The 13,598-nt window shown below is 46.2% G+C and overlaps 1 protein-coding gene across 1 annotated transcript in view; it reads right to left on the bottom strand.

The window, feature by feature from the left end:
- The window catches only part of plxnd1 (plexin D1), an 87,868-nt gene that overhangs the window by 6,396 nt on the left and 67,874 nt on the right, over positions 1-13,598 (bottom strand). Inside the window, exons 20-30 of the mRNA XM_086033380.1 lie at positions 13,143-13,257; positions 12,590-12,697; positions 10,489-10,601; positions 8,242-8,346; positions 7,323-7,453; positions 5,694-5,892; positions 5,044-5,190; positions 4,767-4,923; positions 4,266-4,369; positions 2,219-2,282; positions 229-263 (exon numbers count right to left, since the gene is read on the bottom strand). Coding sequence (XP_085889506.1) covers positions 229-263; positions 2,219-2,282; positions 4,266-4,369; positions 4,767-4,923; positions 5,044-5,190; positions 5,694-5,892; positions 7,323-7,453; positions 8,242-8,346; positions 10,489-10,601; positions 12,590-12,697; positions 13,143-13,257 — 1,278 coding nt within the window. The remainder of the gene's footprint in view (positions 1-228; positions 264-2,218; positions 2,283-4,265; positions 4,370-4,766; positions 4,924-5,043; positions 5,191-5,693; positions 5,893-7,322; positions 7,454-8,241; positions 8,347-10,488; positions 10,602-12,589; positions 12,698-13,142; positions 13,258-13,598) is intronic.

Here is a 13,598-nt window from a genome sequence, read left to right on the forward strand (position 1 = left end):
TCCCCTTAAAAACGGACTATTCACCCGGCAAATTGCGCTCCCAAGAACTCATTATTCTAAAGTCAAAGGGCTCGTATCTTGGCAGACGTTATAAAAGAGCTTAAGCTGCATTAGCGTCGCTCTTTCCTGGCGGCGGCTTTCCTTTTCACCTCCATTCACCCCCGTTCTCTCAATCTCCACACGGAGCAAAAGCAACGCTAAGCGAGCACTTATAGAATCCATACTCACCAAGTGGACGTACTTTTCCGTGTCCAGATCTTTGACTAGAGAGACAAAAAAAAAAAAAAAAGAAGAAACAATGTGCAATCAACAACAGAGCGAATGAGAGAAGACAGGTGGAGGGAAGCGGGCAGGAGGTGACAGCTCGGAGGAAGGGGGGGAAAAAAAAAAACCAACAAAAAAAAACCACGGAGACACTGAGAGGAGGCGAAGGTAGAAGGAGTACACGCAAGGGGAGAAAGTGATTAAGGTGGACCGTGGGCCGGAAGGGGAGGAAAGCTGTCAGACAGCGTGAAGGGGAGAAATTAGGAGTGAAAGGAGAGAAAGGGGCAGCAGATTGGGAGAGACAGACACACAAAATCTGCAATTGGCTGTGGAGAGCCTCAAATGAGATGCTAATGCTCGGCCAGCTTTGGAAAAGAGCGCCGTGGCTGCTTCGCATACAGTCAACCGTTCCGAATACGTCCGTCGAATTGAACGTCAAGACAAATTTTAAAAAAAACAACAAAAAAAATGCTCATCCGAAGTGTAACCGTGCTGAACGTCCCACATTGTAGTATCCCTGTGTTGACGTGAGACTTTAAGGGGTGTGGCCGAACGGGTGACATTAGGAGCTGGGTAGTCCGTCTTGTTTTCTCATTAGTTCCGTGACGGCGTCCTGCTCGTTGGGATTTGCCCCATCGGCGTTGCAGATGAAAATCGGGTCTCAATTGCCTGACCCGAATAGAAAGCTTCAAGAAAAAAAAAGCTTGAAGTGCCCCAGTCTTTAACTGCATCTCGGACTGCTTGTCCTGTTCAATAAATCGGCAACTGCTGCCCTCGTTGCCCACCTGCCAGGGCATTACAGTTTTTTTTTTTCTCTTCACTCCAGCGGCAGCTCACCTGTAACTCAAATTATGGCTTACATCATAAAGCAAAAAAAATAAAAAATTTACCGAGCAGGTGCCAGGTGGTGATGCTGCCCAGCGGGCCTCGCTCCAGACCCTCAACGCCAATCACCGTGTTTTCATACCAACTGGGGACCTCGGCAACCTCGTGACCCCCCACCCCCTCAAATGCTCTCAAGTTGCAGCCAGCTTTTGTCCACATAAGCCTTTTTTTTTTTTTTTTTTGGCCTGCTATGTATGAGAGGAGATGTTGTGATGGACAAAACCCCAACGCAACACAGCTCTGGACTGCTGCTGATTGTGGGAGGTATGAGCCAGACAGATGGCACGGTGGACGAGCAGTGAGCACGGTCACCTCACAACTTGGGGGGGGGGGAGCGGGTATGTTGGAGTCTTGTGATGATGCTCTCCCCAGCTTCCTTCCTCCCCCCCAAAAAAATCATGCATGATGCCTTCATTGAAGGCTCACGTGTCCATAAGTGTGATTGTGAGTGGGAATGCTTGTCTATATGTGGCCTGAAATTGTCCGGGAAACCAGACCAGCGTATATTGTGCCTCTTCCCCTCAGCTGGGATGGATTCCAGCACACCTGTGGTCCCGGCTGCGGGTCGTGACTGAAACAACAAGATCCCAAATCCAAGCTGCCGAAATGAGGCTCTCCTTTGAAGATAGAGTGCGAAGCTCGATCATCCGTGAGGGCTTCATCCAAGTACAGCCCGAATAGAGCCAGGTGAGGCGGCTCGGGCATCTGGGTGAATGCCTCCTGGACACGCCCCAACCAGGAGGCGGCCCCCGGGATGACCCTGAACACGCAGGGGAGACGTCTATCTCCCAGCTGGCCAGGGAATGAGTTGGGATAACCCGGAAGCACTGGATGAAGTGGCTGGGGAATGTCTGAGCTGGCCCTACAATACTACTGACCACTAAGAGAGGTGAAAATGGGTTTGCCATGACAAGAGTAGAAATCACAAACCATTGCTTTAAGTGCTGCTCGATATTGTAATATATTTTTTGACGTTTTCAGTCAACATCATGCAACCGCTTCGTATGTATTTATCCATCAAGTGGGCGTGTGAGTGTGAGCGTTAAGCGTGCGTTTGAAGGTGACGCACCTCTCCCCGGGGTGTTGTCTTTCTTGTCTTGCAGGCTCATGGCGAGCGACGCCCCTTCTGGGATCTAGAGGAAGACCGACAGAGGTGACGGGGTCAGAGGTGAGCGGCGGGGCGCCGCGGCCGTATCGTCATCGAGCGAGTGCCCGTGGGAACGCGGCGTTGAGAGGCGCACGCGTTTGCCTTTCACGGCAGCGTCCCCACGGCTCAGCAAAACTAAACAGAGCACTTAACGAGTTCAGTTAAGAGGGTCGCCCGGTGTCTGTTTACGCCTGCCCAATTGAATGTCGACATAAGCAAACATACAGAGACGTTCCTCTCTGCTTTTTCTTTGCTCGTTTACTCCTGCAGATGCCGAGCAGGTGTTGGTTGGTTGTGTTTGTCTTGCAATTAAAAGGACAAAACAAGTGTCTGTTGAACGTCAAAACAAGCAAGTGATCAATCTTAAAAAAATAAGATCGATAATAAACTTTGCGCGCTTGTAATTTGATACACTTTCAACGTTTTTACATGCATGATTTGATGTCGACAGAAAATGTGAACTTTTCGAATTGGGACGGCTGACTTGCAAGCAGTTGCTGAACCGATGGAAGTTGGACTGGTTGGAATCGGTCAAAAAGTGTGGAAATTTGACTTTGGGGAATATTTATCGACTAAGAATTGAAATGCCAATTTAGCAAAGATGCAAGTCGGATCGATGTGATTAATTTAATACAATGTATGTTCTTCGTATTAATTGTTTGGATAAGTCCATTTTGTATACCGATAATCCTCAATAGGGTCTCAGATGAGCTGGAGCCTTTCCTAGCTGACTTTGGGCGGGAGCAAGGCTACACCCTGGACTGGTTGTCGGCAAATCACAGGGCAGATTCACATAAAAAAAAAACAGTCACACTAACATTCACCCCTTAAAGCGGAAGTCAACCCAAACATACTTTTTTCAAGAATATGTTACCAGCAGGCCCACTAGTTGAAACACGGCATTCTGATTCATTTTGCGTTTGTGGAAAATAAGTTAAGCTGCAAAATGCACTCGTTTTTAGCCATCTCTGGGGGCGGCCATCTTGTCTTCTGTCGACTGAAAATGACATCCCAACTGCTCACAATGACCAATCACAGCTGACCTGTTATCTGAATCTGAGCCGTGATTGGTCGTTGTGAGCAGTTGTGATGTCGTTTTCAGTCGACGGTAGACAAAATGGCCGCCCCCAGAGATGACTAAAAACGAGTGGAATAACACTTATTCCACAAACGCAATATTTATCAGAATGCCCTGTTTCAACTAGTGGGATTGCATAGAACATATTCGGGAAAAAAATATGTTTGGGTTGATTTCCGCTTTAAGACAATTTCGAGGCTAAAATGAAGCCAACGTGCATGCCGTTGAAATGTAGGTGGAAGCCGGGGAAAATCCACTTGATCACCAGCGATCATCTTGTCTCCTTTTGACCATAACTTTTAGACTTTTTGTCTGAACAAAAGAAATCTAAAACCCACAGGGAGAACATGTAAACGCCACAAGGAGCTCATTTTCGAAAAGTGGGCCAGATGTGCTAACCGCTCGTCTTCTGTGCTGCTGCCCGGACAAATCATTACAGTAATCTAATTACTTTGAAACTAAAAGGGCGATTTTTGCATGGAAGCGCAATACACGCTACTACTACATTTGAAAGACTGCAGTTGGCATCTCATTCAAGCAAAAAAATCATTGATACCTATGCATCAATCAAACATTTGAAGAAATATTTTACATTAGATGATGTTTGGAACCAAAACCTTTGAACATGCTGTACTTGCGTATGCCCAAACATCAAGTCTATGATCAAAGTTACTTTCACCCAAAAACAATGGCCTCTCCTTTCTTAAACGTAATATCTTTCGCATGCATTTATAGAATTCCAGTTTGACTGAGCCAATTGTATCAGATAATGCCTGAAAAGAAATGAAATATGTCACTCCGATGCTAAATGCAAACAGATGCACCAAAACCTCCAGACAAACAAGGAAGCGCGGTCTGCACTCACCTTCATACACACACACACACACACACCTGGTAATGGAAGATGGTGTTGAGTTTCTTGCGGCCGTCTTCCATGACTGAGGAGTTGTCCAGGTCCTGCAGAGGTTTGCTGTTGCTGCCAGAGTCAAACCACTCTGAGGGGAAGGAAGATGAGTCGAAGTCAGGAGAAAAGAAACGAGACTTTTCCGTCCACATTTGGAAGGAGGAGGAAAAAAAAAAAAAAAAAAAAAAAAAAAGCAGGTACGGAGGTCGGCCGTGCCGCGACTCTGGACATCCGGGCCCGCTCAAATACTCTCGGGCCATTAATCAAATCAAGCGCCGCAGGCTCCTCGGCTCTTTTGGAAGCAATAATTCTCGTGATTATTACTGTACAATCTCCTCGATGCATCCTGCCATTTATTTTATTGCAGCCGCGGGTTAACGGGGCTTTCGTGAGAGGAATTGACCTTTTGCAAAGGGGACTGTCAAATCTCCGAGGGCCCGGGGAAGGCGGGGGAAAATGAAAATAATCAAAGAGAACGGTGCTCTTACCCAAGTCTACGTCTTGCGCTCGGGGCCACTGGGAGAACGGCAGGTTTTTATAAAAGGCTTCGATGATTTTCTCCTTCACCTGGCAGATGGTGTCAGTATTCATAACCTTGACAGTCAGCGAGTCCATGCCGCAGCCCTGGAAGGACACGTTGATGTTCTGCAAAAACAAAACGCGGGGCGCTCTGCTATGAAATGTACGCAGGTTCAAATTTCGGCACGTTTGCTTTTCATCAACCCGCCGTCCGTCAAGTCGGGCGAGCCAATGAGAGGATCCCACCTGCGGCTTGGCTTCGATATTCTCACGGAGCAGCCACTCCTCGTTGAGGGTGTAGCGCGCTTTTCCCGTGATGGCGTCAATGGAGCCCTTGTTGATCTGCTGCTTGATTGCGCACAGCAGGAGGAAGAAAGGCTCGCCCACGGTTTCCTGAGGAATGACCAGAGAGTCATTCAGAGAGCAGAGGCGTTAGCGATGTGATGATGGCAGACTTTTTCTGGTATTTGTGGCCATTTGTTTGTTAAATCCGCAAAAGTTGAGTTGAGCCGACCGGACGGACTCTTGGTTGTTAAAGACGTTTCATTTTTAATACTAAAGGCTGCTTCAGTTCTACAGTTTAGAGGTGTGGAGTCCTCCTGTAGATCATTCGTGGCCACTCTTCCCGCGGAATGAGATAATCATTCGGAGAGAGATATTGGGACATTGTTATAAGCGGACCATAGCTGAGGAGGGTGCTGACAACTCTGAACCCAAAGATTCTCCTGTGGCTGCTAATAGGACATTTTGCCGCTTAAAATGTAGAACTGAAGAGGCCTTAGAAGTGAAATGTGAAAAATGTTCCAGTTGCCTCCAATCAACTTTTTCCGGATTAGCCTGACAGTCTACACGGACACAAAGTTGTCAGAGCTCTCTCAAAAAGTGCTCATCCTCACTTTGAGGTAGCTGTACATGCAGATGGACATCCAGTTGGTGAGCATTTTCTCCACCACTGACTCGGTGCGGCGCAGCATCAATTTGGGGTTCTTTGAGGCCGAGGCGTCAATGAGGTCCACCAGCAGGTCTTTCATGATGCTGGTGTAGTACTCTAGCTTGCCATGGAGGGCGATGGTGAGCAGAGATGCCAGACTGCACCTGGATAGTAAGAAGAGAGACGAGGAGAGGAAGCGGATGAGTAAAAAGGCGCCAAATGCGGCGGCAGAGTGAGGTTAATGCAGCTTTGTAACAACAACAAGGCCGTCGGTCATCCTCGATGCAGCTGTGACTGAGGATGACTCGCAGGAGTCACAAGTGCAAGGGCATTTCCGTCACAAAATACCTTTTAGTCCAGCAGACAGAGGCTATCTCATGAAATGTCTTACTACTTTTGAGATGCAACAAGATCCCTTAAATATCAGGAAGTTTGGTTTATTTCTACTATTGTGACATCAGCAAGTTGCAATAAAGAGAATGGAAGCGTCACAGAAGGGACTGTAGTAAATGTCCTTGGAAATTAATTGGTTTAGTCATGGATCAATCACCTTATTTGAATTTTGCCGTTCAGCAAATCGTGCAAACAGTGCTGAAACATTGAACAGTTGGGCAATTGTGTTCAAAAGTTTTGAAAGGGTCAAATTAAGTTCCCCTGTAAAGGTTAAAGTGCATTTTACAAAGTAGGTTAATCGTGAAATTTCATCTGAAAGTCAATTACTGGATGCCTAATTGAGCAGAGTAAAAAAAATAAAAATAATCCTGTCCCATTGAAAACGACTCCCACTCTTGTCCGACTCCTGTTCAGAATGACTCCCACTCCTGTATCCCATTTTGGAGGTCAGCTACATTGAAAACAAACAAACAAAACAAAACAAAAAAAAAACCAGACAACTAAAGATGCATTTTAGTGATTTATTGAACAGGGGGTTGCCCCCTTTCTCCTCATGGACTCTGAGTTTTGTTTCCTACTGAATAATCCCGGTCCCGACTACTCGCGTGAACTTTTTATCCTGTGCTGTCCCACTCCTGTGATTCAAGGTCAAGTTCACTCGCATTCCGCGGGAATCCCGAAGGATTTCCGGGGCCCGCGGGATTACCGAAAAAATGTCAGCCTCTAGTGTGTATGTACATTACGTCATCGCTTCTACTTCTAAATCAAAATAATCTCTTGTCACCTTTTCTCTGTTTTGTGACACTCTTTGTAGTAGATTTAACGCGACAATCAATTTGATCGATCACATGGCGCTTGTAATGGTCGAATTTTCACAGATCCTCCATGTTCACAAGCGTCCACATTGTTTTGCTACACAGTGATGTCATCCAAAAGAGACCACAAGCTGCCATTTGCTGACCACATCTAGTGTTTTTTGGGACGCTTCTCCGCCTAATCCCATTAAAAAAAAAAAAAAGTTGATGGCAATTGACGTCCATGGTGTGGAAAGACTTAATGAGGATTTGTTATCTATTTGATAAATGACCGTTGAAAATGTTAAAATGCAAATGTAAATGTATACAGCTACTTCAAATAGAATACTAACAGAAAGCCTTTCCATTGCAAAGAAAAGTAAGAAGAGTGGAAAGGAGATGCTTGCCTGTCTCGTACAGCAAAATCCTTCTGCTGCTCCAAGGCGTGGACGAAGGTGATGAGGAAGTGCTTGTTATTGAGAAGCGTAGCGAATAGCGTTATGCCTTCCTCTACGTTGGGTCTGGTCGGGCTGGCGGCCTGAGGGCAGAGGTGGGGGCAAACGATTATTTCGCCACGTGACCTCCGGTACGCCCGCCGCTCCCGTCGTCTCGTCTGTTTCACCCTATTTATCAGCTCCCCCCCCATCCCCACCCGGCTCACGCACCCACGCATCCTAAATATGCAGGGTCCACTTAACGGCTCTAGCTGACCTATCCAACGGGCGCAACTGAGCGGCAACCATATGGTGCCGTTTGTAACCTGACAGAAGGAGAACAGAGGTGCCCATTAAGATAAATGCTCGCCTGCGAGATTTATTTTCCGCGACCTGGAAACACTTTCTGGGAAGACGATGTGGACAGAGGGCACTTCATCACAGTAAGACAGGCTCCCCCCCCCCCTCCGGCCGCCTGCTCCAAAACTAGCTTAGGATTGTTACTTTCTCTCGTAATGTGCACTGGCTTCCCGCGGGGGGTGGGGGTGGGGGGGGGGCAGACAGGTGTGAAAGCGCATGCTTTCCCACTCTCTCGTTGAGCCCTCCATCACAAAAACAAGACGCATTTCCACGGAAATCCAAATGTTCAGCTGTTTAAAGTGCGCTAAGAGGGAGTTCTTACCAAGCCGCATTAAGCATTAACCACACGCACAGGAGCGCAACGACAAAATGGACGATACGCCTTTTTTACTTCTCATCAACAAGCCCACAGCGGAGCCCTAATATGCTCCTGTGTGACCCAGTTGGAAAAGCGCGGAATAGTAAGGGCCCAAATCAAGGCACTCTGGCGGAAAAGTGCGCCAGCAAACTCCCTAATGGCTTAACCCCTCACCTGCCAGTCCTGCAGCAGCGGGTGCGTCTCCGGCAGAGCTCGAGGGCCCAAAGAATCGTACTCGTAGGCGGGCTGAACCAGACTCCTCTCGTAATCCGAGCACATCTGAAACGCACACGTTCGGACAACATCAAAACAAAGCCAGCTGCAGTCATCATCACGTCATTAGGAGAAGACCAGCAGATATGTTGAACATTTTCTGAGACGGGAACCAAAGGGGACGCTTACGTCGAGAGGCCCGTAAATGCATTCTGGGAGCATGATTTAGGTTTACGCGTGCAAAAGTGGCCACAAACTTGCAAGCTCACACAAGGAGTTATAGAAGCTGATCTTCTGAACTGGATTGTGTGTCCCAAAAGGGCAAAATTGATGCACAGTTCATGAGCAAGGAGTAGATGCAAATAGATTCATTTAGCATGTGCAATGCGATTTATCAAACCCGAGATGAATTGTGGCGTTTGAAAGGCATCTGCAAATCGGCACAACTCATGGAAACATTATTGACATGAAACAAAAATGATCATGGCGAATCATCTATTCACAGCGATGCGATTTTGGATCTTCTGAAAGGTCTCAGGCATGGCAATGGGCAACTGGCGGTCCGTGGGCTGCATGAGACCCCTGACCACACTGAGTGGCCCTACGATGAATTAAAAAACAAACAAAAAAATATATATATATACATTTTGGGAGGACATTTTTTATTTTTATTTTGTAACAAACCCCCCAAATTCTTTAGAAAATGCTGATAAACATTCATTCTAGGTTTTATGTGGGATAAATGGGGAAAAAATTAGAAAAAACAACATATTGACAAAATATCACATATACATATATACATATACATATATATACATATACATATACACATATACATATACACATATATATATACATACATATACATATATATATACATATACATATATATATATATACATATATATATATATATATATATATATATAAAATAACAAAAATAAATAAAAAAATCAGCAACTATGCTAATTTGCGAGTGTCAAACTGCGAATATGCACCGACTGTAGTTTTGAGTAATATCACCATTCACCACTAGATGGATGAAATGCCTTAGTCGCGCATACACTGGGTCTTATACTGCCCTATACTTAAACATGAGTAGGCATAATATTTTTTGGGCAAATTGGTAAGAATATGCAAGATAAACAAAGTACCTCAATAACAAAATTTTGAGTGAGTTGATTTTAGTTGGAAAAAAAAAAAAAAAAGCACAAAATGAATTATTGCACTTAATGCACTTAATGATGGTTTGCTGTTCTACAATTTTGTGCCATCCTTGAATGCATTTTTCCATGCGAGCGTTGTGCTTTGCACTGGAAAAAAAGAAATTACAGTATGTGGTTATTTTGTGTGCTTTAAACCCTTTATCGTTGTTAGGGTTGGGAATCTTTATACAGAGCTGGGCGCACCTCCTATGTGACGGACCATTTTCTAGGCGATAAACGTTTGACGGGAAATTTACAAAAATAGTCGGATTAAGCATAATCGGAAACCCATTTTTTTTCCCCGTCTGTGTCTATTTTTGCGCCCCCCTCCGTGACAAATGGTGCTGGCCTTGCCTGGAGCAGGTTTTTGGGGTATGCTGTCCCAAAATATTGAAAGACAAATCATGCCGAGTTGTGTGTTGAGGTAACGGGGGTCAAGAGGCAGCATTTGCTGTCCGAGCAGAAGATGAAAATCTCCGACGGCTGAATTTGCGTTTCCACTCCAACCTGATGGCAATGTCCAACATGGCTGCCACCGCCAGTGAGCCTGCCAACTGGGAGAACGGCCGGCGTGGGCGTGTTAGCTGAGTGCGATTTGAGAAATCAGAGTGAAAAGTTCCCTTGTCTCGGTGCCCGCCATTGTTCTGTCTCCTTGAAAGTCCACGCCTGAGCTTGCAAGATAAAGCATGCCGAGTCGTGTGTGCGTGCGTGTATTTGTGGAAAAAATACCCACGCAGGAGCGAACCCCTTCAGGGTGGCTCACATGTCAGAAAATTGCCTACCTATAGAGAATACATTTGCGGCCCACCGGGGTGCCAATTTAGGCGGCGTTTTGCAACACCTACTGTGCATTAAAAGCCTGGAGCCAGTGAATTGTGATGCATATTCCAAAAGGCGTCGCGTATGATACGCGGCATGGAGGGAGAGCGGATTAACCGAGCAGCTGTGAGAAAATGCCAGTGTCTGTGGAAATCAGATAAGGGAGACAAACCGAATTGGTCACCTTTGGAAAGAAGGTGCGCGTGACAAACTGTTTGTACTCCAGGAAGGGGATGCCCTGGCTGCGGTTGAGCTCCTTGGTCAGGTCAGTCATGTCGGTCTGCAGTTCTGCAAAGCCTGAAAGGAGGGAAAAAAAGTCAGGCGCCACTGTTGCTGCCTCCGCCAGGAGCTGAAATGTAACAACGTGGGTTACTTTTCATTAAGCCAAAGTGTTGAAGCTTCCAATACATGGACGTTGGAGGCCCTGACTTCTTTTTTTTTCTTTTTTTTTATTCAATTGTTGGGCAACCACTTTGCAAAGCACATCATCGCCACCTACAGGACCGGAGCCGAACCTCATTAAGCGCTAATGGCCGCTGATGTTGGAGTGCTCCATTCGCCTGACATGGGTGCAGACAACTCAGTGATTTGTGAGAATGTTGTATGTCTCTATATGTGCCTGATGAGCAGTCCAGGATGTAAGCCACCTTTTGCCCCAAATTGGCGGTGATAGGATCCAGCTCACCCAAGACCCTGAAGACGACAAGTGCTCTAGAAAATGAATGATGGAAAGTGGCTGGTGATTTTGTCCTAAAGCCAGTGGGGAGGACTCACTCGCTCACTGGAGCGCAAACTGGCACTTTTGCTCAGCCTTGGCGGAGGTCAGCGCTCCGCTGTGTGCTCTTGTTTCCTTTTGTTTTCCAGCAAAAATGTCCGCCTCCAAATCCTCCAAAGGCTTCGTGATATCCGTCCAAACAGACATGATTTCAGTTATTAAGAGATTTTAACACAGGATTGCATCATTTCATTTCCTGGATCTGCTGTCATATTGTCACCTTCCCAAAATAATGGCCCAAGTTATTTTTCCAGCTTCTTCATCAAACGCAAAAACAGAGCCACATACTGATTATATTATATTTATCAATACATTCATTTCAGTGGTAGAATTGAATGATCTGTTTAACTAAGGATGTTGCCAATTATATCACAGGTGGCCAGCATGTTGAGATGCTTAAAGCCAAGAAATATTTTTTTTGTCGGATTTATTTTAAGAGAGTGACGATATGCAGGATGAATCCAAAATGAACGCATCCCGCCAGGCGCTTTGGTCCAGCATGGCACGTGGGTAAATATGAAGCAGGGCAGCTAAATCCTGTCAAAGTGGCGTACGCAATACCAATTTGATGGCGGCGTGTTGAGCAATTCAGAGCAGCGTGCCCATTCGATGTACTATATTGTCTAATCAGAGCCACGGGTGAGCACTTCCTGCCGCACCGCATCAGACACATTTGGGCCTACAGTGCTGGTTTCTTCAGATTGTGTTTGGCTGAAAAGACAGAAAAAAAAAAACCAAGAGCTGGGGGATTGAGTAAAAGCATCCTTCTGCGTTATCTATCTTGTAGCTCACTAATGTGTTCTAAAGCACTAGTCAGTTCACACCCACAACTTGTGATTAGCCCCAAAGAGCAGACCTCCCTTCCTGTCAGCTGGATCGTGTCCATTTGCCATCTCCCTTCCCTCCCTATTCTTCTGCGCTGAGCTCGGCTCTCCCTCTGCGGACACTCAACTAGGTCGCAAATCTGCCCCCCCCCACACCCCCGTGTCCAGTGCACTTCTGCTTTTCCTCCGACTCGCCGCCTGGACTCCTCCACCTATGGCTTCCTCCTTCCATTCCTCGTCCTCTTTGCGGGCCCTTATCTCAAAGCCATAAATCTGGCTGCTCATCGACGTCGAGCGGCCTTGACAAAGCTTCATCCGCATGCCCCAGAAACGCGCGCGCGCGCGCGTCGTAGCCTTGCCCCGCGCCGAGGCGACGTGGCCAAATCACTGTGACTGCATGTGACTGATGGCTTGTCAGGAGCCGGCCTTCCTCTATGAGTCGCGCTTACTAGGCACAAATCCGTCAACAAATGTATCACGTCGTCACCGTCGAAACAGTACAGAGCCTCCAGCAAACACGGACAAGCGGGAAAAGTGCACAAAACAACACAAAGGTGGTCGATATTACTGTCTCACTTCGTGGTCTTTTTTCTTGTAAATTGACACGGAACATCATTTGATGTCTGAACGCGGCCTGATAAAATAGCCGCGTGTGTGCGTGTGTGTGCGTGTTGCGTTAAACACACCTTTACGGATCTCCTCTCTGATCTGGGACTCCATCTCTTCCATTTGGAGTAAAGTTTTCTGCCAGTAGCGTTCCGCCCTTCGGCTCTTGGTGCAGTACACAACAAGGGCTAGAGACATACACGTGAGAGAAGAAAACACATGTATATGTAGTTGTGTTAGTGTGTTTCAAACCGCAGACCGAGAGCTGTAAAAAAGCGACATAAGAAATAATATACACTAGGAATGTTAGTCAGGCGATTGCGAAATGTATTTATGTTGGGTGTTCCCCCCACCCTCTCGTTGGCAGCTGTTATTGCTATTCTGTCAGTCCTGGGTTATTTTAATTATGATCTTTTAGGTTCGCATATTTAATTCTGCACATTTATACCACATATTGCACAAATACTTTGGACTTATTTACCAAACGAGTGACATGCTTCTTAATGAGTGTGCTAATCAGACTGTCTGGTAAAAGCATCAGCGCGGGGCAACAAACGACGTCTTTGTGCTTGGTATTCCATTTGTTTGCCTGAGTCACATCTGGATTGTCCATCTCCTGGCCTGGCGACCTACCCACGGTGCAGAGCAGCAGCAGGACGCAGCACACCACGATGGACACCACGATGGCCAGCTCGCTGCCGCCCAGCTGCACTTTGGCGATGGTGTGCCGGAAGTTGCCCACTTGCACCTACAAGAAGAAAAGAAAAGAGTAGAGTAGAGGAGGAGACAGCCTTTTTTTTTTCCATTGTATACGTTACAAGGAAATTGGACAAAGAGGCGGCGGGGGTTTAAGTGCATGGAGATGACAAATGGAGCGGCAAAAGTACTCACACGCTACATATTTAAGTACAAGGACAGATATTAGTGTAAAAAAAAAAAGACTTGTAAAGTTAGAAGTATTGATTGAATTTAAGTATACCGTAGGTAAAGAGAAAAAAAAAAAAAAAAGAAAAAAAAAAAGTACAGGCAAGATTTCAACCACATTTCACTTTTCTCAGTTTTCTCTAAATTGCGACGTAATCCGCAGAC

Source organism: Filicampus tigris, chromosome 1, assembly GCF_054856515.1.
Source record: "Filicampus tigris isolate MCC_2025a chromosome 1, RoL_Ftig_1.0, whole genome shotgun sequence".
Lineage (NCBI taxonomy): Eukaryota > Metazoa > Chordata > Actinopteri > Syngnathiformes > Syngnathidae > Filicampus > Filicampus tigris.